The sequence below is a fragment of the Lycium barbarum genome, chromosome 7, assembly GCF_019175385.1.
Source record: "Lycium barbarum isolate Lr01 chromosome 7, ASM1917538v2, whole genome shotgun sequence".
Taxonomy (NCBI): domain Eukaryota; kingdom Viridiplantae; phylum Streptophyta; class Magnoliopsida; order Solanales; family Solanaceae; genus Lycium; species Lycium barbarum.
In genome coordinates this window covers 81,571,399-81,596,850 of record NC_083343.1, presented here as the reverse complement: position 1 = coordinate 81,596,850, position 25,452 = coordinate 81,571,399, and the positions used below count along the sequence as shown (strand labels likewise).

The window sequence follows — 25,452 nt, the reverse complement described above, 5'->3', positions numbered from 1 at the left end:
TAATGAACTTTAACAAATGATACAATTCAAAACTCATATTTTTCTCTTGAGCAACTTCATCCATATCTCATAAAGATCCAAGCTTTAGCAACAAATTATTTTTCTTAAGCAGTAAAATCAGTCATTACTTGAAAATCATCACCCTCCGCCCCCCCCCCCCCCCCCCTCTCCCAAGAATAAATACTGACAAATTAAATTCTGTTGCTAGTGACAAGAATCAAGCAGTGGAGTTAGGCATTGAAAATGAATATACTGTCCTAATTATCAATTTGCAGAGGGAGAGGGAGTGAAGGTGGAGATGGTGGAATGGTGGTGCTAATGGTGGCAGTGATTATGAAGGGAGAGGAGATGGTAGTGGTGGGAGAAGGGAAAGATAGGGGTAAATGGGTTGGGTGGTGAGGTGGCATGTCACGTGGCGTCCACCTTAGTGCCACGTCAGATCTGGTATTCATTGTGGACAATTTTAACGGAGGAGGGGTATATTTAGATCCAAAATATAATGGGAGAGGTATATTTAGATTCAAAATATAACCAAGGGTATATTTGACTCTTTTTCAACTGTACATGGTATATTTGGCCCTTTCACGTATAATTAAAGTGTAATACCGCCCCTCGGGATGCAAATATTTTCCGTAGGCAGAATATGTGAAAAGATGTGCAGTTGGTCTTGAACCAAATGCACAAACTTGTAAATTCTATTGATCCAACAAGAAAGAGGGCAGAAACTTGCCGTGTCACGGAAAAACAAGTTGGTTTCCCTCTTTGCTAGTATATTTCACTATTTATAGACATCTCCTTCCTACTGTCAATCTCCTGGACCTAAACCCATCCCCAAAAGAAAGATTGGGGGGAAGTGGGGTTTGGTGAGATGAGCTCATCACCAAGTCGATCTCGAGGAGAGCAAAGGCCACGGAATTTTGACACAGAAGCGAAGAGGATGTGTTGGGCTAAGGCTGAGACTGTACCTGGTCGACATCCTGAACGCTGGCGCAAAGATTCCGCTGGTAACGTTGTCTGCAAACGCTTCTTCAATTGTCAAGGTTGTCTTTGCTTTGAGTATGACCACATCATTCCCTTCTCCAAAGGTACCTACTGCGTATTACTTTTCCTGACATTCCTGTTTCTGTTTTCTCTTGTTTCCTTTATTTTTAGCTGTCTACATCACACCCTTGAGTACATGCTTTGTGCACACAGACGAATCTAGAACATGGGTGCACACCATTCGAAAAAAAGAAGGAAAAAAAAGAATTAAGTGGGAATTGACCCCTAGTCCTCTAGCTCAATATCAACCTTCAACAAAGTGCGTCATTTGTAGCATGGGTGCTAGCAGATAATATTATACCAATTTTAAGAAAATATATACATAAAATACCTAGTTTTATGGAGAGACCACAAGTTCACATGCCTCAAATTTAATATATAAATTCGCCCTGTTTGTGCACCAGGCTGCCCTTTTTATTTGATTCAGTATGGTAGCCGAAACAACTAGTTTGTTCATGAACATTCTATCATCAAACTTATGATTGAGGATTAATTGATTATTTATTACTCTCTAAGTGAATTAGTATTTCACAAGAGATATGAAATAGACTTGGAGTTGATAGATAGGATTCCTATAGTCAATTCCAGCTAGTTTGGAGTTGAGGCTTTGTTGATTTTAGGTAAAAAGTGCAAATTCGCCTGTAGCCTTTGTGATTTGGCTTAAATATGCTCTTTGTTAACCTAACGAGCCACGGTAAAAATCATCTCATTTGCCCCTCAGTAACCGTTGAAAAATTGGTCTGATTTAGTTGACATGGTGCAAGCCATGTAGGGGTGTATTTGATCTTTTCAACTGTTCAGAGGTATACTTGGACCACCAGCACCAGCACCACCAAAAAGAATTTCCTACCATTCTCTCACAAATACAACACCCCAAACACTTTGAGCCACTGCTAAAGCCACAAAAAACAAGCCCAACCCATCACTGCAATGCCACTGTCGAACCACCACCTCCACTATGAACGACCGCCATTAACTCTCCTTTTTCAAGATCTATAGCCCTAAACAAAGCGCCTACCAAATATCAAAAAGAAATAGCTATAAAAGTCAAATCTAGAATGGATAACAAGCCCTCAACTAGGAAAATCTTCAAAGCCACAATGCTACTTTCAATTAATTCAACACTTTGACCTCGCCTCCAAACCAATCCCCTCGCTGGAAATGACAATACAACCAAAAAAATTCAAGGATGTGGTTGATTTTGATGGAGAAAGCATTGGGAAAAGAAGATGGGTTGTCATTGGTGTTCAGGTGCGATAAGAAAAATGGAGCTAGGCAGCTATTGTGGTTTTAGTGGTGTTGAAGAGATAATTAGGTAAATAAAAGTGTGCTCTCTCTAACTGCTTAAGTCTTTAGATGTTACAGTCTCATACTTAAACACGGTATCAAAGCAAGCAGAGGTCTTAGGTTCGAGTCTCATTGCTATCCATTATTTGATAAGAATATTTACGTGTTTGACCCATGTAAAAGAATCAAGCCCGAATGTAGGGGGGCATGTTGAAGAGATAATAAAGTAAATAAAAGTGTGTTCTCTGTAACAACTTAAGCTTTTAGATGAGATGGCCACGCACTTCAACAAGAGGGGATCATGAAAGGTTGAGGGGGGTTTTGGTGTATTATTTAGTAACGAAAATACAAAGGGAAAAAATGGTGGTTTATTATGGCAACGGGTATGAGAAGGGTCGAAATAGGAAGAGGTATGGCGGGAATTTTGAGGTGAAAGTGGCAATGAAGATGGTGGCGCAGTGTTCTTCCCTTTGAGAGTGTTGCTAATAGGGATAGTGTTAAAGCCGAGTGCCTGTCTCCAGGAACATAATTTGTATAGTGTTTTAGTTGAGTGGAATGTGCGTGGAGCTTATCATGGGGAAGGGGTTATTTACATGGTGTAAGTAGCACACATTGAATATAAAATGCTAGAAGGTCGCTTGAGATGGTTGGGCATGTTCTGCGTTGACCTATAGATGCACCAGTTCGTTAGTGGGAAACTATGGTAAGTGAAGGTGTTAAAAGGGGATGGGGTAAACCCAAAATTAGATGAAAGGAAGTGGTCTTAAAAGACTTGCAAATGTATAGGTATCAATACAGACTTAGTTAAAGATAGGGCTCAATGGAAGAAAAAGATTCATATAGGTGATAGCTACTAATTGACGATAGGTTTAGACTTGTTATGAAACTATTACTCATTATAACTATTATTATTATTATTATTATTGTTGGTGTTGGTGTTGGTGTTGTTGGTGGTGTTGTTGGTGGTGTTGGTGTTGTTGGTGTTGTTGTTGCTGTTGTTGCTGGTGGTGGTGCTGTTGCTGTTGCTGCTGGTGTTGTTGTTGTTGTTGTTGCTGCTGGTGTTGTTGTTGTTGTTGCTGCTGCGTAGTAGTTGTTGTAAAGATGTTGAAAGTGGTTAATCTTTTAGCATGGTAAAAATGGGTGATGAAGTTGGGTCGAAGATAAGAGATGGAGAGGCCTGGATTTGCTAAAGAAGACTGTGAAGACTGTAAGAGGGTTGTAGTGTATTGTTAATGGAGAGTGTATGCGGGTTGAATTGTTGTTGCGTGGTGTTTTTGGTGCTGGTGGTGGAGGGGGATAAAATGGAGGTAGTGGCAACGATGGTGGTGGTAGTGGTAAAAGAAGAAGGGGAGGGAGAATGGGTTTTGTTAATTTTGTCTATGTGGCAGCTACATGGATTCCAATGTGGCAAGATGCGAAATCAACTGCATCTGTCCATCTTGGAGATCCATTAGTGAGGCGCATTTTTGAGATGATATTGATGGTGCGGGGTATCTATGAGCCGATAGGTTAGCGGAGAGTATATTTGAGCCAAATCACAAACTATAAGAGCAAATTTGGACCTTTCCCTTTAATTTTATTATTGCCAACGTGAGTCCTTGTTATCCTAATGAAAGGAAGTGAGTCGGAATAGAGTTGAATTAATACATATATCTCATATAGTCGACTCAACTAACTTTGAATTGGGGTTTTAATTGATTTTATTATTGCTAAAGATAATCATTATAGCCCAAGTGAAATGAATAAGCCCAAATATAGTGGAGTTGAATATGGATGTAGAAAATACATAGAGCCAATCCCAACTATTTTGGAATTGAGGGGTAGTTGATTCCTAAGTTGCTCGGACTAGGGTGCTACCGTGCGGGTATCCGATACGGGTGCACATCTAGAGGTCGGATCCTTCATGATCTTAATTTTAAGATTCAGGGACACGAATCCATTTATGGATACGGGTGGGGTGATTCGGCTAAAAATAATTCAATTGTCATAAAATAGAATTAAAAAACCTAAATTATGAGATATTATGTGGAAAACTTGAGGAGAAAATATTGATCAAGAGGAGAATTTCGGGAGGTAAAAGGAAAAGGAGTGACATAGAAAATATACAAGGTATTCCATTTTCTTCAATTTCACCATAATTTTTGCTTTGATTACATAAATCATTGAATCTGTCCGGAATTTCTCCCTCGATTTTGGTCATAGTATCCAAAATTGGTTGACCAGATCGGGTACGGATCCCACACCCATATCCATACACCTGTCGTGTCGACACGAGTGCGGCACCGAAAGTGAAGAGTCCGAGCAACATTGTTTTATTCTATTATCACCCAAATGTGATAAAATGGACCCTAAGGAGGGGAAATCAATATAGATGATTCATATAGTCAACTTCAGCAATTTATTTTTTTTGTGGGCGGGGGTAGGTGTTTGTTAATTGATTGATCTGATTCACTCCGAGCATTCTGGATTTCTGTTGTTCAGTGATTTAATCATTTGGATAGAATATTAACTGTTGAAATCTTCTAATTTGCCCAAGGGGGGGGGGGGGGGGGGGGGGGTGTGTTTCTAATTTTTTTCGCATCCGTTGGTTGGACGGCAGGTGTGGAGATGGGTCGCTTGAGTTTTTATTTGGTGGTCAAATACATGGTTGTTGCGCCATTTAAAATGAGTTCTCTTATGCAGGGGGTGAGTCCATAGCGGAGAATTGCCAGATCCTTCAGACAAGGGTGAACAGGCTTAAAGCCAACAAGGATGAGATTGATACTAGTCAGTTAAAAAGCTACTCCTGCGATATCAAGTTCACTGGTATTCACCTTTGATCTTTCCCTATTTGTTCTGCTTCTATCACTTGTCGTGTCGATCTTTATGACTTCTGAACTAGTTCCTCCAGTTTGGAGATCTGCGAGCTATATGATAGTTGTGTTACTTCTGTAGCCTCTTATAAAAAAAACTGCTGTAGCCTCTTAAGATTAGAAGTGCCATGGTAATTTCGAAGGTTTTAAGTCATTGCCTGATCTATCTGGATTACGGGACTACTACCGATCAATATGCTAAAACGATCTTACTTCCGTTTGGGATTGTAGTGTCATTGTAGTTGTATTGATTTTATTTTTTTGGTGGTTTTCAGGTATTCCCATGTTTTCAGCTTTAACAAGATAATTTGACACTGTTCATAAATGGAGGTATAGAGATGCAATATCAATTAAATAGTTGGCAAATTATTTTTGCATTACCATAAGAAATCATGCGAAAAATTGCTATTGTTTGGTATTTGGTTTGAACCTAAGTTGCATTTTCATGGTTGTCATTGTGATGGTTTTTGTGTGGATTTCTTTCTCAGATTACTACTTTTCCGTTCAGTACTCTCTTGGCCCATGCTAAGTTCTCAATTTGATTAGAACATTCATCAGATTAGGGGCAGTAATTCAGTTTGCATTCATCACATTGAGATTAATCTTTACTGTATATCTTTTTCTACCTCCTACTGCCAGTAGCGGTTGGGTTAGGTTTTTGATTTAAAGCTGGTTTCTGAATCCAAATTGAAGTCCAAGTTCTCATCGCATAACTACAGTGAGAAGGTATGATGTGGAAACAGGTGTAACAGAACACAAGAAGTAATAGAACTGTTTTTTTTTTTTTTTCTTTTTCTGTGAACGTGGATTTAGACAATTCTTCTGAAACTACGTAGATTGTATCTTCTTTGTGATTGTTCTTTCAATTCTTTTCTTGCTTGATTATTCTTGACAATCTAGATCCTAACATAGATAAGATTTTGCCCTTGTAGAAGATCAAGCAAAGGAGAACTGTATTCTTCCACCTAGAAGTTCCTTTGTCATGTTGTTAGCAATCTGCATTACGAAAATACTTAGAACAACAACTTTGGAGAATTTCCGGAAACAATAAAGTTTGAAGAATATTTTCAAAACCAGAAAACTTAAAACCAGTAAACAGGAGAGAATCTGAAAATGATCAGAAACAGTATCGAAAATATTTTTGAGGAAGAAAATCGAGCCCACTGAATGCACAGTGTGTCCTTAAGGAAATTATTCCCCTCAAGTACCCGAAGTTAATGGAATATATCCTCCCAGGATAAAACGATTTTACTCATCGGTGTATCGGTACCTAAAACCACGGTGTCAGCGAAAAAATATGAGGAATCAAACAAATTTATAGCCATGGAAGTACTGTTTCTGAAAGTTTGCAACCCTTCAGAATAGTCACTTAAAAACGGGGGGTGGGAATTTTAAATAAAATCCGGGAAAGAAAATGAACCGGGTCGTGCGCGGATCCGGTTCGGGTTGGATATTTGGCTAATTTAATTAATAATTAAAGAAATTTTGTCCAAAAAGATTAATTAATCAATCTTTGACCAAATCCAAATCCAAAGCCTAAGCCAAAGCCGAGCCGAGCGAGCGACGACGGCGGCGCGAGGCTTGCTTATTTCCTCAACCCTTTTAACAACAAGTAAAAGTGTTTCCTTATTTAAACACTTGAACTTCTCTTTCCACTACCAATGTGGGCGAAATGCTTTTCTCCAAAGCATAAGGGAACAACTCATGTTCCCTCCATATTTCTTCCCTCCATTTCCCATTTAATCTATACTCAATCCCCCACATGAATGGGGAATGGCTATAACATAAAGGAATGCACGGACGAGCGTGTGATTTACAAGCAAGGATTAATTGCATCTTGATAAGTAGGTTTCCCTTTGAACTTTCTGTAGTGAACATATGTCAGATATACTTGGTCAATCGGTAGATTTGATATCTTTGAACCGTCGAGCTTTGGTATATACCTAGACAGCCACATGTCACACAATCAACCCTTTACCGTCTATGGTTCTTACGGTTGTGTTCGTTTTAGCCATGAACACCTCCTGGTTTCATAAGTGTATAGAGAATGGGCTTTTTACAATCATCCTCTTTGAAGCAGCTTACACTTCACACTCACATAAGTGATTCCTAAACGTGTTATCGCGTAGATACACTATTTGGTCAAACCTGCCAAACTTAGAAACCATTGAAAAACTTAAGCTTTATTAACTCGTTAAAAAGCCTTAATGTTTTATCCTTGTTCCTGAACGTTGTCTTCATCACGAGAATGGATTGAGTTATTTGACAATGCTGAACCGTGAATCACAACTTTGTTTGATCTCCTTGAACCTAGCTCTTGGGATTTCTAGTCTACTAGGTAGAGCTGCCGCCATGATGACTTATCCTAAGCCTTAAACTCATTCCCTTAGATGATCTTTCAACCGCTTCTATAGTTAGGCCTTTTGTAAGTGGATCCGACACATTATTTCTAGACTTTACATAGTCAATAGTGATAATTCCACTAGAGAGTAGTTGTCTCACAGTGTTATGTCTCAGTCGTATGTGACGAGATTTTTCGTTGTACCTAACGTTCCCTGCCTTACTTAGTGCTGCTTGACTTTCACAGTGTATGCATATAGGTCCCAGAGGTTTGGGCCAGAATGGAATATCTTTTAAGAAATTTCGGAGCCATTCAGCTTCTTCACCGGCCTTGTCTAAAGCTATAAATTCAGATTCCATCATAGAACAGTGATGCACATCTGTTTGGATGATTTCCAAGACACTGCTCCACCCTCAATTGTGAAAACATATCCACTCGTGGATTTAACTTCAGATGATCCGGTGATCCAATTTGCATCACTATATCCCTCAATCACGGCGGGATATTTGTTATAATGCAAAGCATAGTCTTGGGTATGTTTCAGATACCCCAAAACTCGTTTCATTGCCATCCTGAACCGACTCAATTTGCTAATAGCACATGCTATATCTAGTCGCGTACAATTCATGATATACATCAAACTTCCCAACACCCTTGCATAATCCAATTGTGAGTCACTTTCACCTTCATTCTTCTGAAATGTATAGCTCACGTCAATTGGAGTCTTGGCCATTGAAATCCAAATACTTGAACTTGTCAAGTACTCTTTCAATATAATGAGACTGCGATAATGCTAGACCTTGTGGAGTTTTATGAATTCTGATTCCTAAGATCAAATCAGCAACTCATAAGTCCTTCATATCATATTTGCTAGCCAGCATGCGCTTAGTAGCATTTATATCGGCAGTATCTTTACTCAATCTCAACATGTCATCAACATATAAACAAACAATGATTTCATGATTTGGAGTGTTTTTAATGTAAACACATTTGTCACTCGTTGATCTTAAATCCATTTGCTAACATTATTTGGTCAAATTTAGCATGCCATTGTTTGGGTGCTTGTTTTAGTCCATAAAGCGACTTAACAAGTTTGCACACTTTCCTTTCTTTACCAGGAACCACAAATCCCTCAGGTTGTTCCATGTAGATTTCTTCCTCCAACTCTCCATTTAAGAAAGCTGTCTTAACATCCATTTGATGGATTTCAAGACCATGTACGGCCGCCAGTGCCACTAGCACCCGAATAGATGTTATCCTTGTTACCAGCGAGTATGTGTCAAAGTAATCAAGGCTTTCTTTCTGTCTATAACCTTTGACCACAAGTCTTCCCTTATATTTGTCAATAGTGCCATCAGCTTTCATTTTTCTTGTAAAGATCCATTTTGATCCTAAAGGTTTATTTCTAGGAGGAAGATCAACCAATTCCTATGTAAGGTTGTTCAAAATTGATTCAATCTCACCATTGACTGCCTTTTTCCAAAATGCTGAATTAGAAGAAGACATCGCTGCTTTAAATGTTTGAGGCTCATTTTCAAGCAAGAATGCCACAAAATCTGGTTCAAAAGAAGTAGATGTCCTTTGACGTTTGCTACGCCTTGGATCCTCTTCACTTGGTGTACTTTCCTTTGGTTCTTCCTGCGGTCGTTTAGATCTTTCACTTGACAACTCACATTCAGTTTTATACGGATAAATGTTTTCAAAGAATTCAGCATTATCTGATTCAATTACCATATTAATATGAATTTCGGGATTGTCGGATTTGTGAACCAAAAATCGACAAGCTTTGCTGTTTGTAGCATATCCAATAAAAACACAATCCACAGTTTTTGGTCCGATTTTTACCCTTTTGGGTAAAGGAACTTGTATCTTTGCTAAACACCCCCACACTTTGAAATATTTCAAGTTGAGTTTTCTTTCTTTCTATAGTTCATATGGAATAGATTGTGTTTTTCTGTGGGGCACCCTGTTGAGTATTGGGTTAGCTGTAAGGATAGCTTCCCCCCACAAGCTCTGCGGTAAACCAAAACTTATTAATAAAGCATTCATCATTTCCTTTAATGTTCGTTTTTTCCTTTCCGCAATTCCCTTTGATTGTCGTGTGTAGGGAGCAGTAGTTTGATAAATAATTCCATATTCTAAACATATATCTGCAAAAGGAGATTCGTATTCTCCACCCCTATCACTTCTAATCATTTTTATCTTTTTATTCAATTGATTTTCCAATTCGTTCTTGTATTGCTTAAATGCGTCAATTGCTTCATCCTTACTATTAAGCAAATACACATAACAATATCGAGTGCAATCGTCAATAAAAGTTATAAAATACTTTTTCCCACCGCGAGATGGTATTGACTTCATATCACATATATCTGTGTGGATTAAGTCTAAAGGATCTGAATTCCTATCAATAGACTTATATGGATGTTTAACAAACTTAGATTCAACACAGATTTCACATTTTGATTTATTACACTCGAATTTAGGCAATACTTCTAAATTAATCAAATTTCGCAAGGTTTTGTAGTTGACATGTCCTAAACGAACATGCTATAAATCATTTGACTCCAATAAGTAAGACGAAGCTGAATTCTTATTAATACTGTCAACAACCATTACATTTAGCTTGAAAAGGCCCTCGGTGAGGTAGCCCTTTCCTATGAACATCTCATTCTTACTTATTACAGCTTTCTCACTAACAAGCACACACTTAAACCCGTTTTTGACGAGTAGTACGGCTGAAACTAAATTCTTCCTAATTGTAGGAACATGCAGAACGTTGTTGAGAGTCAGCACCTTGCCGGAAGTCATCTTCAGAAGTATCTTCCCTTATCTTTCAACCTTGGCTGTTGTAGTATTTCCCATAAAAAGCTCCTCTTCTGGTCCAACAGGAGCGTATGTTGCAAATGCTTCTTTTGCAGAGCAAATATGTCGAGTGGCACCAGAATCAAGCCACCACTCCTTTGGGTTTCCAACCAAATTGCACTCCGATAGCATAGCACAGAGATCATCTACATCATCCATCTTTTCCACCATGTTCGCCTGACCCTTGTTCTTGTCCTTTTTCGGGGCACGACAATCAGGAGCCTTGTGGCCAGTTTTCCCACAATTATAGCAGTTGCCCTTGAACTTTTCTTGGCTTGTTCCTTCTTTTGTCCAGTGGACTTCTTTCTTTTCTTACTTTTTGGAGCAGCCTCTTCAACGATATTCGCTCCCATAATCGTTGAATTCCCACGCGACTTCTTCTCGGCTATTTTGTTATCTTCCTCAATCTTGAGACGAATCACAAGATCTTCCAACTTCATTTCTTTGCGCTTGTGCTTTAGATAATTTTTGAAATCTCTCCACGAAGGAGGCAACTTTTCAATCATTGCAGCCACAAACGCTTCGTTAACTACCATACTTTCAGCAACAAGGTCATGAAAAATAAGTTGAAGCTCTTGAACTTGGGTTCCAACGGTTCTGTTGTGTATCATTTTATAGTCTAGAAACTTGGCGACCACAATTTTTTTTCAAGCATGCGTCTTCAGTCTTATACTTCTTCTCAAGTGCATCTCACAATTCTTTCGAAGTATCCAGTAGCACTGTAGACGTTGTACAAATCATTATCCAAAGCACTTAGGATGTAGCCTTGCATAGAAAATCTGCTTGTTTCCACGCCTCAACAATCATAAATTTTTCATTGTCTGGCATATCGGCGGTAGGCACTGGAGGGTCTTCGTTGGTGAACTTTTGCATACCAAGAGTGGTAAGCCAAAAGAACACCCTTTGCTGCCATCCTTTGAAGTTGGCTCCAGAAAATTTCCCCGGTTTTTCCGCCGGTGGCACAGCAGTTCGGCTTGTTGCCGCAATAGTAGCAGAAGTAGTAGCACTTTCAATTGCCATTTCTTTTCACTGTCAAAATTGACAAACTGTTTTAATAATCAGAATAGCAATTTTTTCACAACAACAACGACGAAGTTTTTATGTTCTTCAAATCGTTGTACAAGTATGAACTTTAATATTCCAACGAAGTTTTTATATCTTCAAGTCAGAACACGAAATTTCATACGGAGTGAAAAACCACACAGGTTTTAGTCTCCAAAACAGAATACAGATTAATATATAAAATATAATTTCCTTAAGATTGTTAGCAATCTGTATTACGAAAATACTTAGAACAATTTTGGAGAATTTCCAGAAACAATACAGTTTGAAGAATATTTTCAAAACCAGAAAACTTAAAACCAGTAAACAGGAGAGAATCTGAAAATGATCAGAAACAGTATGGGTGTGTCCTTAAGGAAATTATCCCCCTCAAGTACCCGAAGTTAATGGAATATATCCTCCTAGGATAGAACGATCGTACTCACTGATGTATCGGTACCTAAAATTACGGTGTCAGCGAACCACTCAACGGCAGTAAATTACACTAGAATTTATTTGTGCAGAAGAAGAAGTTTTGAAGTTTAGAAAAATTCGTAAGGAAAAATATGAGGAATCAAACGAATTTATAGCCATGGAAGTACTCTTTCTGAAAGTTTGCAGCCCTTCAGAACAGTCACTTAAAAACGGGCGGGAATTTTAAATAAAATCCGAGAAAGAAAATGAACCGGGTCGCGCGCGGATCCGGTTCAGGTTGGATATTTGGCTAATTTAATTAATAATTAAATAATTAAAGAAAATTTTGTCCAAAAAGATTAATCAATCAATCTTTGACCGAAGCCGAGCGAGCGACGACGACGGCGCAAGGCTTACTTATTTCCTCAACCCTTTTAACAAGAAGTAAAAGTGTTTCCTTATTTAAACACTTGAACTTCTCTTTCCACTACCAATGTGGGAGAAATGCTTTCCACCAAAGCATAAGAGAACGACTCATGTTCCCTCCATATTTCTTCCCTCCGTTTCCCATTTAATCTATACTAGACCCAACACATGTTACATAGTTTAAATACATAAAGAATTTCTTTATCTTGGTAGATGCTGCCTAACTACCTCAGAGTTTGATTACTGAGTCAGGACATGTCAGCTTTGCTACCATCTCTATATTATCTTCTTTCAGAGGATAGAACCAATAAAATTTGCTTGGATCTTTCAACTGGTTAGATCCCTCTCTGAAGTTTTGCGAGTCTTACCCGTTCTTTTATTATTGTGCTGTTTAGCATGTATTTTATAGCACGTGCAATAAGTTATCATGGAACTTGCCTTGTAACACAACAGCTTTGGCAACTGTAGATAATGGAACTGGTGTGGTTATTTGTTTTTATTTTTTGCTTTGTTTTTGTATAAGGTATAAAGGAACTGGTAAGCTAAGTTGGTCGGACTCGGGTGTGGGTGTCCGATACGGGTGCGGATCCTTCATGATCTATATTTTAAGATTCGGGGATACAGATCTAGGTATGGATACGGGTGCGGGGATTAAAAAAAAAAATGTGGAAAACTTGAGGAGAAAATATTGATCAAGAGGAGAATCCCTAAAGGAGATAAAAAGAAAAGGAGTGACTTAGAAATTTCAATATACAAGGTATTCCATTTTCTTTAATTCCACCTTAGCTTTTGTTTATTGAAATCATTGGATCTGTTGGAATTTCTCCGTCGATTTTGGTCAATGTATCCAAAATCGGTTGACCAGATTGGGATGGATCTCACACCCACACCCATGTCGTGTCGACACGGGTGCAGCACCGAAAGTGAAGAGTCCGAGCAACTTAGCTGATAAGTATAAGGGACCAGTAATGCCTTTTTCTACACAATTAGTGCAAAAAGAGATATGCTCGTCTGGAAAGTAAGTGTGGAAAATGAACCCTCAGGGGTTGGCCTGGTGGCAATTGACTTGAGCCTTGGGGTGCTCCCTTTCAAGGTCTCAAGTTCGAAACCCACTGGGTGCAAACAATTTCTGAGGGCCATCGGACTGGGGAAACCCTGAATTAACCGTGGTGCACTTGCGGGAAACTCCTTGCCGAGGGCCTGTGCACCCACGGGATTAGTCGAGTCTCAAAGAGACTCGGACACCCGTGGCTAATCAAAAAAAAAGTAAGTGTGGAAAATGGTATATCGTATAAGATTTTCTACAGATTCTAGCAGAAGTTAACCACCCTTAATGCCCCGTAAAATGTATAATGCTTAGTCATCCTTCTCAACTTCACACAGAATTGGACATATAAGATGTGAAGCCATGGGTAGTGTGTGGTGATTTTAATGTTATAAGATATCCTTGTGAAAGGACAAACTGTCGCAAAATAAATGGAGCTATGACAGAATTTTCTGAATGTATTGAGGAGTTGGAGCTTATAGATCCTCCTTTATTTGGAGGGTCTTACACTTGGAGAAGAGGGGAAAACTATAGAACTGCATCAAGGATTGATAGATTTCTATTCTCAACTCAGTGGGAGGAGCAGTTTGGAAACATCAAACAATCTATTATCCCTAAATTAACCTCTGATCACAATCCTATCATGTTGACCTGTGGGGATATAAGTTTCAAGAAATCATACTTCAAGTTTGAAAATTGGTGGATGGGGGTTGAGAGTTTCAAGGAGAATGTGAAAATGTGGTGGCTATCCTTCACTGTTACTGGCAGACCTGGGTATATTTTAGCTGAAAAACTGAAAATGCTAAAAGGAAAGATGAAGGAATGGAGTAAATCCAACAGAGGCAACTGGAAACAGCAAAAAGAGGAGATTGTACACCAATTGGCCAACTTGGAATCTATCCAGGAACAAAGAAGTCTCACAGATGATGAACTTCTTCAAAAAACAAACCTAGCTTTGGATTTTGAGAGGGTGGCTAAAATGGAAGAGATAGGGTGGAGACAAAGATCAAGAATTCAATGGTTGAAACAAGGGGATAAAAATACCAAGTACTTTCATAGAATTGCCACATCACATAAGAGATTCAACTCCATTGACAACTTGACAGTGGAAGGAAATACTATTAGTGAACCAACTGAAATCAAGGAAGCAATCAAAAGTTTCTATCAAAATCTTTACAAGGAGCCAGAGGAATGGAGACCAGAACTACAGCTCATGAACCCCACATGTATAACTGAGGAGGAGCAGGAGTGGTTACAGAGACAATTTGATGAAAAGGAAATCTTAGATAGTATCAAGCTATGCGCTATGGAAAAGGCACCTGGGCCAGATGGATTCCCCATGTCCTTTTATCTTACTTTCTGGGATCTACTCAAAGATGATATCAAGAACACTGTTCATGATTTTCATGCTAACCAGAGGACTGAGAGAAGTTTCAATGCAACTTATGTGACTCTTATTCCTAAGAAAGCAGGGGCCTCAGAATTGAAGGATTTCAGACCTATAAGCCTGATTACTGGCATGTACAAGGTGATAGCAAATATTCTGGCTGAAAGGTTGAAAAAGGTGGTTGACAAGCTGGTTAACAAACACCAGATGGCATTCATAAAAGGGAGGCAAATCATGGATGCCGCTCTTATTGCAAGTGAGTGTGTGGACTCTAGATTGAAAGGACATGTCCCTGGTGTCATGTGCAAGCTAGATATTGAAAAAGCTTATGATCATGTAAATTGGGAATTCTTGGTGAACTTACTTAGACAAATGGGATTTGGGGAGAAATGGCTGGGTTGGATTAGGTTCTGCATCAGTACTGTTAGATTTTCTAGTCTTGTGAATGGTGAACCAGTTGGATGCTTCCCATCAGGGAGGAGACTAAGACAGGGAGACCCTCTATCTCCCTTTCTTTTTATTTTGGCAATGGAAGGATTTGACAGTATGATGAGGATAGCAACACAAAACAAGGTGGATCAGAGGTTTTCAAATAGGGGGTGATAGAGGGCAAGTTAAGGAAATTTGTCATCTGCTTTATGCTGATGATACAGTTATCTTCTGTGAACCCATTGAGGAACAGATAAACTACATCAGATTGATACTTCTGTTTTTTGAGATCACTTCAGGCTTGAAAGTAAATTGGGGGAAGAGTAATTTGTTCCCAATCAAAGAGGTGGCTAACTTGCAGAGTCTGGCAGAGATACTAGGCTGCAATGTGGAGCATCTACCTACTGTTTATTTAGGCATGCCACTGGGCAACAGACGCAAGGAGGAATTGATATGGGATGGCATTGTAGAGAAGGCTGAAAAGAGATTGACAAGGTGGAAGACTCAATATTTATCTCTTGGAGGAAGACTTACTCTCATAAACTCAGTTCTAGATTCTTTACCTACCTATGTTATGTCTTTGTTCCCTCTACCTTCTAAGATTCTGAAGAAGTTGGATAAATTGAGAAGGGATTTTCTTTGGCATGGATGCAAAGAGAATAAGGGATACAATCTGGTGGAATGGGATAAAGTACTGAACAGTAGACATTTGGGGGGAATGGGCATCAGAAACCTTAGGAGACAGAATAATAGTCTCTTAATGAAATGGCTATGGAGATATAATGAAGAAGGCCAAGCTTTATGGAAGGAGGTTATCAAATGCAAATATGGTGAATATAGCCCTTGGTGTAGTAATGTCAGCTCTACACCCTATGGAGTTGGGGTCTGTAGAACAATCAGAGATCTTTGGCCTAAGCTAGCAGGGAACATGACTATAAAAGTGGGAGATGGTAGTAAAACAAAGTTCTGGGGAGATGCCTGGAAAAATCAGACCCCTTTGAAGGAAGATTTCCCTGATTTATTCATCATATGCAACAATCCTGAGGCAACTGTCAACGAGTGTTGGACTACTCAAGGGTGGGATTTATCATTTAGGAGACTTTTGAATGATTGGGAAGTGGACAGGCTGGCAAATTTGCTGCATGAATTGGAGGGCTTCAGTGGCACTACATCAGATTCAGACTCTATAAGATGGAAACATAACAAGGATGGGCAATTTTCAGTTAAAAGGGTCTATGAAATTGACAATGCACAACAAAACAGAAACCAGCAAATTTTGTGGAAAAATGTTTGGAAAAATATAGCACCAACTAAAGTAAAATGCTTGACATGGCTGGTAGTTAGAAGGGCTTGTTTGACTCATGAAGTTTTGAAGAGAAGGGACAGATCATTGTCTCCAGATATCCACTATGTGGGGAAACAGATGAGACCAACAACCATCTCTTTCTGCATTGTAAATTCACTTGACAGTTATGGGCTTTATTTTTTACCCTCACAAACACAAAATGGACCATGCCTGAGCACACTGCAGATCTACTGAGTTGCTGGATTAGAAGAGGAGAAAGCAAGAGCCAGAAGAAATGGTGGAGAATTATCCCACACTGTATCTGGTGGACTGTGTGGAGAGAGAGGAATAGTAGAAGCTTTGAAGATAGGTCCAATTCCATTCACATAGTTAAATGGAATTGTATTGTATCTTTTTATTCTTGGTGTAAAGAGAAAGAAATAGAGGAATCAGAGCTTGTAGATTTGGTAGGCTCTCTGTAAGTAGTATCTATCCCTTTTTCTTATCTGTTTTTTTTTTTTTTTTTTGGTCTTAAGGTTGCCAGCATATCCTTAATTCTGAGGAATACAACATTACCAGTTTAAAAAAAAAAAAAAAGAATTGGACATATAAATTTGTGCCCTAACTGCATGGTTGTCAATTGTTTTTGCAGCAGTTACATTTTTACTCTATTAATACTCACCATAAAACTTGGACCATGCAGATAAGGAGCTTGATGTAATTGAAATGGCTGTTTATGGGGATGTTATCCGACCTGGAAAGCAATGCCGTTGTAGAACTGTTGCTGAAGTGCTAGGCCAATATAAGTCAAAGGACCGGGCTGCTCCCTGCAAGTTACCATATGCTGATGAATCCTTATAGCAGGAAGTGAAGGGAACTCAGTGCGGGGCATGCATATCTCAGTCCTAATTTTTCCGCAAGTCATTAATATTTTGTATTTCAATGGCTTCAATTGAAGTTCAATTATTTTATGGCTCAGCAGCTTATTGAGTGAATTGTTGTAGCCTTGGTGGATAACTGTCATTTTGTGAACTTAGTGAGTCTCAGTGAAATTTCTCAAGATGGAAGGCAAATAATGCTAGAGCCATTTGCAACAGCAGATCTTAATTGTGGTCACCTTCCTGTCTCATTTTTTTCTTGACTGGCCTGATTAGAATGAAAATGGATATAGAGAATACGTATAGCTGATCCAACTAATTTGGAGTTGAGGCCAAGTTGCTTGATCTTGGCTGGGCTCAGTTTAATCCAGTTGGTTTCACATTTCAATCATGAAGTACCAGGATAAGAATAAAAGCCCAAACAATCTATCTCGTAATCAGAGGCAGATTCAGGATTTAAACTCTATGGGTTCAATCCTGCGATTCTTAGCATTAAACTCATTATATTTTTAAAGTTATGGGTCTAACATAAATTTATGCTCTGTGTTGGAATTGAACCCCATCTAACATGCTAGATACGCCTCTGCTTGTAATGCCTTCTTTTTAATGGAGAGAACTAATTGTAGCTACTTTCGGTTGCATGTTGAACACCTAATCCACTATTATTACGTATTTTGTGTTATATATATTAAAACTAGCAAACTATGGCCGTGCGATGCACGGGGTCCAATATGATTAATTTGGTTATTCACTTTAGTTAGTCTTTATGGTTTGTATATTTTGCAAATGATATTGCGATTCTCCTTAATGAGTCTCTATATATTTTTTTTCCTTTCCTCTTATTTTTCTCCTTAATTTCTTAATTGTTGTTAAAATTTATCTTATTTTGGTTATGTCCGCCTCTTTTTATATTTAGTAAGTTGACAATTCAAATATTCCATGTGTCAAGTTTATAATCACAAGATTCAAAGGATATTTTGTTATATTATACAGATTTTTAATTTAGAACCACAAGATTCAAAAGTCTATCTTTATTTCTTAAACTCCGTGTCTAGTCAAACGTAGACACTTAAATTGAGACAGAGGGAGTATATGCCAAATGAAGGAAATGAAAGGACAATTGAGACACTGCGGACACGTGGGGGCTTAAAAAGTAAACACACAATAGGTAGTATTAATGTTAAACTTCTGAAATGTACACATGTTAGTCCCGAGTTAGAGTACAATTTCAGTTGTTTTTTGTACAACTTATTGTTGTTGTATTCGTCCACCTTGGGCGTTTATTGTTTAATAAAAAAAAATTATCTTATTTTGGTTATGTCCGTCTCTTTTTATATTTAGTAAGTTAACAATTCAAATATCCTATATGTTAAGTTTACAATCACAAGATTCAAAGGATATTTTATTATATTATACACATTTTTAATTTAGAACCACAAGATTTGAAAGTCTATCTTTATTTCTTGAATACCATGTCTAGTCAAACGTAAACACTTAAATTGAGACAAAGGGAGTATATGCCAAATGAAGGAAATGAAAGGACAATTAAGACACTGCGGACCCGTGGAGACTTAAAAAGTAAGCACACAAGAGGTAGAATTAATGTTCAACTTCTGAAATGTACACATGTTAGTCCCTGCTTAGAGTACAATTTCAACTGCTTGTTGTACAATTTATATTGCTGTGTTCGTTCACCTTGGGCATTTCTATACAATACTAGCAAACTATGCCCGTGCGATACACGGGGCCTAACATGATTAATTTGGTTTCTCACTTTAGGGATTAATAGTGAGATTTCTAATCAATTTATTGGTTTTATGGTATATCTTAGTATTGAGGATGAGACCAAAGAACTGTATTTATTTATAAACTCTCCTGGGGGCTGGGAATATGCAATTTGTGCGACCAAATGTCCATACAGTATGCATGAGATTAGCCGCTTCAATGAGATCTTTTATCCTGGTCGGAGGAGAAATTACAAAACGTCTAGCATTCCCTCACGCTCGGGGCTAATGAGGTTTTTATTTGAGAGAAAAAAGAAGACTATGCCTTCGCCATAGGAATACTAAGTAATAATAGCATGGCACTTTGAATTCGATATGAGAAATTTTTGTATTTTTTTTCTTTTCAAAACATTAGATTATGTATCGAGAGAGTAGTATGAGATAAGGGGTATTTCCGATTTGCTCTTATTTATCGGAAGTTCAGTTCAGCGTCACAAACTTTTTTGTTTCCATGCCGGAGAGTTCTTAACAATATTTATGTTATGAAAGAGTACGAAAAAAAATAATATTTTTTCCTTATTTGATCGGATTAAAAAGAAACTTTGGGATTGCTGAATCACAGACAAAAAATGAAAAAAAAAAACATACTTATGGTTTGTATATTTTGCAAAGGATACCACGATTCTCCTTAGTAAGTCTCCGTATTTTGTTTATTTTTCTCTTATTTTTCCCCTTAATTTCTCATTTGTTGTTAAAATTTATCTTATTTTGGTTATGTCCGCCTCTTTTTATATTTAGCAAGTTGACAATTCAAATATTCTACATGTCAAGTTTATAATCACAAAATTCAAAAGTCCATTTTTAATTCTTAAACTCCGTGTCTATGTCAAACTTAGACACTTAAATTGAGACAGAGGGGGTATTTGCCAAATGAAGGAAATAAAAGGAAATTGAGATACTATAGACATGTGGGACCTAAAAAGTAAACACACAAGAGGTAGAATTAATGTTAAACTTCTGAAATATACATATGTTAATCCCTGCTTAGAGTACAATTTCATGTGCTTTCTATAATAGAGTAATAAAATGAAGTGTACAAGTAAAGAAATATGATAGCGTAAAAGTGAAATACACGTGTGCAGGTGGCAAACCCAGTAGTAGTACTTGTTAAATGAAGTGGACCCACAACTGAAAATAAAGGAAAGAAACCAAGTACAATTGAAATAAGTCCAAATTTAGTGTACAACTCAGACAACTTTTAGTACAATTTGTTGTTGATGTGTTAGTCCCTCTTGGACACTTATATATATATTAGATAGAAATAACTTTGTTTCTTTTACCAAGTGGTACACGTGGTTTGATGGGAAAAATATCAATACACGTGTCAACAGGCAAATAAGCCAAGTTTGATGTACAACTTGGATAACTTTAAGTACAATTTGGTGATGCTATGTTAGTACTCCTTAGCCGTTTATATGTATACTAGTTCCGTGTGGCCCGTGCTAAGTCCGGGTTCAAACTGAAGATATAAAGTAGATATTTTAATTAAAGAAATATAATTTATGTTAGTAATAATTAAATTTCATATAAGTATATTTTTTCAATATATAAAAGAAAAACTTTCATTTCACTCCTTTAATATTTTAACTTTCATTTTGATGAAATTATTTACTACAAATTAAATGCGGAGCCAGAATTTGATGTTTATGAGCTTTAATTGGATCCTAATTTTGAAAAGTTATTTACTTCTAAATTAATAATCTATACATATGAACTTTTAAAATAAATACAGAATTTGTGCAGCGGATGGGGCTGCTCCCCCTTAATTAGGGGTCACGGGTTCGAGCCTGGATATGAAAAATCTTTAGAGGGAATGCTTCCCCCAAGTGGGCGCTACACAATGCGAATTATCTAGATTAATCGGGCTCAAACACAGATATCGGGAACCGGATAGGAAACCAAAAAACAGGAAAAATGAGGTAGGAGGTTCGACAACTTTTGAAAAGTAGACCTTAAGAACAAAAAGTAAATTTGACTTTAAAAAATAAGCTTAGGACCTAGAAGTAATTAATTGAAAAGTTAGACATTTTATTGAAAAGTTTTGTGAGGACTACAAAAGCCCTTAGTTGTCCCTTATATATAGTAGTAACTCGTCTCACGAAGCCCGTGCTAAGCCCGGGCCCAACTCCAGATATAAAAAGTAATATTTTAATTAAAGAAATATAATTTATGTTGGTAATAATTAAATTTCAAATAAGTATATTTTCAATATATAAAAGCAAAACTTTCATTTCACTCCTTTAATACCTTAACTTTCATTTTGATGAAATTATTTACTTCAAATTAAAAGCAGAGCCATAATTTGAGATATATGAGTTTCGAATCCTAATTTTTAAGTTATTTAGTTCTAAATTAATAATTTATACTTATTTAATGAACTTTTAAGATAAATACAAAATTTGAACCAAAGTGCTACCGAATCCTATCAAATCGGTAGCTGACACTCTAATTCCGCCCTACTTCAAACTCGTTTTGTGTTTAAAAGATTAACTTTAGTTAACCAAACAAGAGATTTTAAAGATAACCCGATCTTGACTGATAATATTGTCTTCATTTTCAGCATTATATGGCATCATTTAATAATTTTTAAAACTATCTGAAAATCATTTTTGTACTAATCTTGGTAAACACATATGAGCTCATTAAAGTATAAATATAAAGTAAAAGAAATGCCTACATATGAGTAAAAGAATTTTCAGAAATTCTCAAATTTCATAATACAAATATAAAGTAAAAGAAATGCTTACATGTAAAAATCTATAATAAGCAACAAATGAAAAAGAAGAAAACAAAGAGCAACAAGAAGCAAGAATATCTAGCGAAGAAATGACTATTTTTTACGTTAATAGATAAGATCAATAGAAGAAAGCAACAGGGTAAATAAAGTGCAGCGGATGGGGCTGTTCCTCCCTTAGTTAGGGGTCTCAGGTTCGAGCCTGAGTATGAAAAAATTCTTGGTAGGGAGCGCTTCCCCCGATTGGGCCCTATGAGACGCGAATCTGGATTAGGTGAGTTCCAATGTTGGTACCAGAGACCGGATAGAAAACAGGTAAATAAGGTAGAATGTTAAATAAGACAGAATGTTCGATAGCTTTTAAAAAGTAAACCATAAGAACAAAAATAAATTTGAAACCATAAGAACAAAAAATAAATTTTACTTTAAAAAATAAGATCAGGACCTAGAAGTAATTAACTGAAAAGTTTGACTTTTCTGGGAAAGTTTTGTGAGGATTACAAAAACCCTTTTGTAGTCCCTATATATATATTTATAATATAGAATAGAATATAATAGAAATAGATGGGCATAACATGGAATGCACTATGTACAATTTGTTAATGCTGTGTTGGTCCTCCTTTGGCACTTATATATAATAGAAATAATAAGAAAAATTTAGAATATAAAAATAGACATATACTTTTAGTAATGTGGCTAAGTTATATGGGACGAAGGGAGTACTTCATTTATTAATTTTTAAAGAATGTGAAAAGTCAAGTATAGTGATGTGGCCAAGTAATATGGGACGAGAGGATTACTTCATTTATTAATTCTTAAAGAATGTGAAAAGTCAAGTATAGTAATGTGGCCAAGTAATATGGAACAAAGGGAGTACTTCATTTATTATTTTTTAAAGAACGTGAAAAGTCAAGTAATGTGGCCAAGTAATATGGGAGGACGGAGTACTTCATTTATTAATTCTTAAAGAACGTGAAAATTCAAAAGTGAACAAGTAAAAGTGCATGAAGAAAATAAATATGTGTCGGATAATTAAAATTGAAGTGCATACATGTATACATAAGAAGTGAATAAATATTCAGCAAGAACGAGAACAGTCAAAATTGAACAAGTAAAAGTGCACAGAGGAAATAAATATGTGTTGGATAATTACAATTGAAGTGCATACGTGTATACATGAGAAGAGAATAAATATTCAGTACTATGACATATGTCCACGTGGGATTTATTAATTCTTAAAGAACGTGAAAAGTCAAAAGTGAACAAGTAAAAGCGCACGGAGGAAATAAATAATTCCATACGTGTATACATGAGAAGAGAATAAATAACATATATCCACGTGGGATAAAAAAGTAATTGGTTAAAGTGTACAAGTTATATAGCTTTTAGTACAATCATTCATTGCGTGTACAGTTTATAAATCTTTTAGTACGAGCAGTCACAGCTGTGTTAGTCCTCCCACCACATATATATATAAGTATTATTTAATAATAATAATTATTATTATTATCTTATGTGGCTTTTCTAAAGAGTTGTGTGATGTCCCTTAAAGAAAAGTTGCGTCTTTCTATTCAATAACTAATTCCTCTGTCGAAGGGTTTCAATGTTTTTCTTTAAAAGGAAGTCCAAGACTTCTGTTTTAAAAATTAATGTGAGAAGTGAAAGAAACAATTCCTTGTTCCACTCCAGAGAACTATTCTTTATTTTCATAAATCCTCTCCTTCTTTGTGAGAGATGTATATTAATTACTGCTATCATTGAATCATATTTGCTCCTCTTCTCATCGAAATACCTCCTTCTTATTGGGTTGGAGTTCATGGTAGAAGAAGTCAAAGAGTGCAACTTTGATTTCCAGAGTAAGCATGGTATTCTGGGGATGGACTTTCCCGTTAACCACTTACACGGTGTGAGGGAAATTACTATCACAAAGATAGTTTCCTGGAAGTGCCTTGCCAACTCGTTTCGTGACTTCATAGAATTTTGTTTACGGATTTCTCTCTTTCATTTATTATCTCACTCGCACAATTTCACTCCATTGTTTTGAATAGTAATGGCTCCTAGAAGATGCTTGGCCTGAAAAAGAAATAGAGAATTGCTAACAACACATATTGATGGTTAAGTGTCTTTTCTCATTGTCTCTTGTGATTTATATTTGAGAATTAAATTAATATTGAGTCTACTATATTTTGCTTACAAGATCGTCAAATATTCACAAGTGCAAATAATTTCCTCCAATATTTTCAACCACGTTTCATTAGTTCATAATTTGAACATGAATATCTACTAAATATGTGTGTACCTTTTTCTAAATACTAGTCAAACATTTTACCTTGTTTCATTTCTGAAAGATTACCGACTGGATCAAATTTTGAGTTCTTCTGAGAGAAGCATAATATATCCTCACTTTATGTATCGTTTATACTTGACAACATGAAGTGTGAATTATAATATGAGTTTGGTGATCTCCCTAATCTTGAGATTATACATTCATATTTTAATATAATTGAGAATATTTACATTAATATAAGGACAACTTTGTCTCCTATATTAATGTGCTTTACAAGTACTATAAAGTATTAGAGTCAACTTTAAAAGTTGCTTGGAAGAACTCAAAAATTGATCCAGTCGGTAAGCTTTTAGAAATGAAACAAACTAAAGTGTTTGACGAGTATTTAGAAAAAGGTACACACACATATTTAGTAGATATTCATGTTCAACTTATGAACTAATGAAACGTGGTTGAAAATATTGGAGGAAATTATTTGCACTTGTGAATATTTTGAGATTTATTTTAAGTGATTCTTACTCTAAATTTTATTTTTGTGTGAGGTACCCATTATTAAGAATGAGTGTGTTTGGTGTAAGAGATCGTTGCTTCAACATAGATATTGGTGATGAGGTTTTGAAGGATGACAAAACTTCCTCTCATAAAGAATTAAAATATTCTTTCCATTCATATTTGGTAAGTGCTTCGAAAATGATTGAGACAACAATCACATGTGGAGTATAGTTTTCGTGATGAAAAGGTACGTAACATTTCTGGTGAGTATTGAAAAAAGAGAAGAGATGGTTAATAAAGTGTGGCCACCCAAATGACGCTAACCATTCTTATATATTGTGATACTACATTAAATGTAGCTTATATCAAATATTGACAGATCTTCTCATTAAACTTTTATTATGTGAGAAGATAGTGTAGTTGTGGGAAACATTGGGCTATTACCATTTTAATAGAGATAATCTTGAATGGTGTCAACTCTTTCATGTGAACAGGGGCGGATTCATGTATTAATTTTTGGTGCGCGAGCACCCATTAACCGTGGCGGGTACTCTATGTAGACATATAGAAAATATTGAAATTTTGGTATAAATATTAAATAGCACCGGGAAGCAATAAAAAATCTTGGTGCTTTGGTTAAAAGATTGAGGCTTTAGGATAAGCCATGGAGGAGCGGAGTTTGAATCCGACTCAAAGCAATATGTTTTTTTGTTGATTTTAAGGTGAGCACCCAAGACCATTGAATCATGGGTCTGCCATTGCATGTGAATGCCAGTCATAACTCAAAATTCATATTTTAAGAGTTCAAGGATTAGTCACCAAGAATTATCCAAGAAATGTTAACGCCGAGGTTACATTTTCGCT

The 25,452-nt window shown here is 36.7% G+C and overlaps 1 protein-coding gene across 2 annotated transcripts; it reads left to right on the top strand.

The window, feature by feature from the left end:
* Nucleotides 1-629: 629 nt before the first annotated feature.
* LOC132603494 (uncharacterized) lies at nt 630-17,512 on the top strand. Of its 2 annotated transcripts, XM_060316592.1 has the most exons (4): nt 631-1,085; nt 5,011-5,133; nt 5,456-5,510; nt 17,117-17,254. In XM_060316592.1, the coding sequence occupies exons 1-3, from the start codon at nt 869-871 to the stop codon at nt 5,485-5,487; spliced, it is 372 nt and encodes a 123-aa protein (XP_060172575.1). In that variant the 5' UTR covers nt 631-868; the 3' UTR covers nt 5,488-5,510; nt 17,117-17,254. The 2 variants fall into 2 exon arrangements, with proteins under 2 accessions (XP_060172574.1, XP_060172575.1); XM_060316591.1 differs by lacking the exon at nt 5,456-5,510 and having other exon boundaries at nt 630-1,085; nt 17,117-17,512.
* Nucleotides 17,513-25,452: the final 7,940 nt, after the last annotated feature.

Bases quoted from the DNA above. Each gene is read 5' to 3' on its own strand.
- LOC132603494 (XM_060316591.1), top strand. From the start codon at position 869: ATGAGCTCATCACCAAGTCGATCTCGAGGAGAGCAAAGGCCACGGAAT. The intron at 1,086-5,010 runs GTACCTACTGCG...TCTCTTATGCAG, and splicing joins CATCATTCCCTTCTCCAAAG to GGGGTGAGTCCATAGCGGAG. The intron at 5,134-17,116 runs GTATTCACCTTT...TGGACCATGCAG, and splicing joins CTGCGATATCAAGTTCACTG to ATAAGGAGCTTGATGTAATT.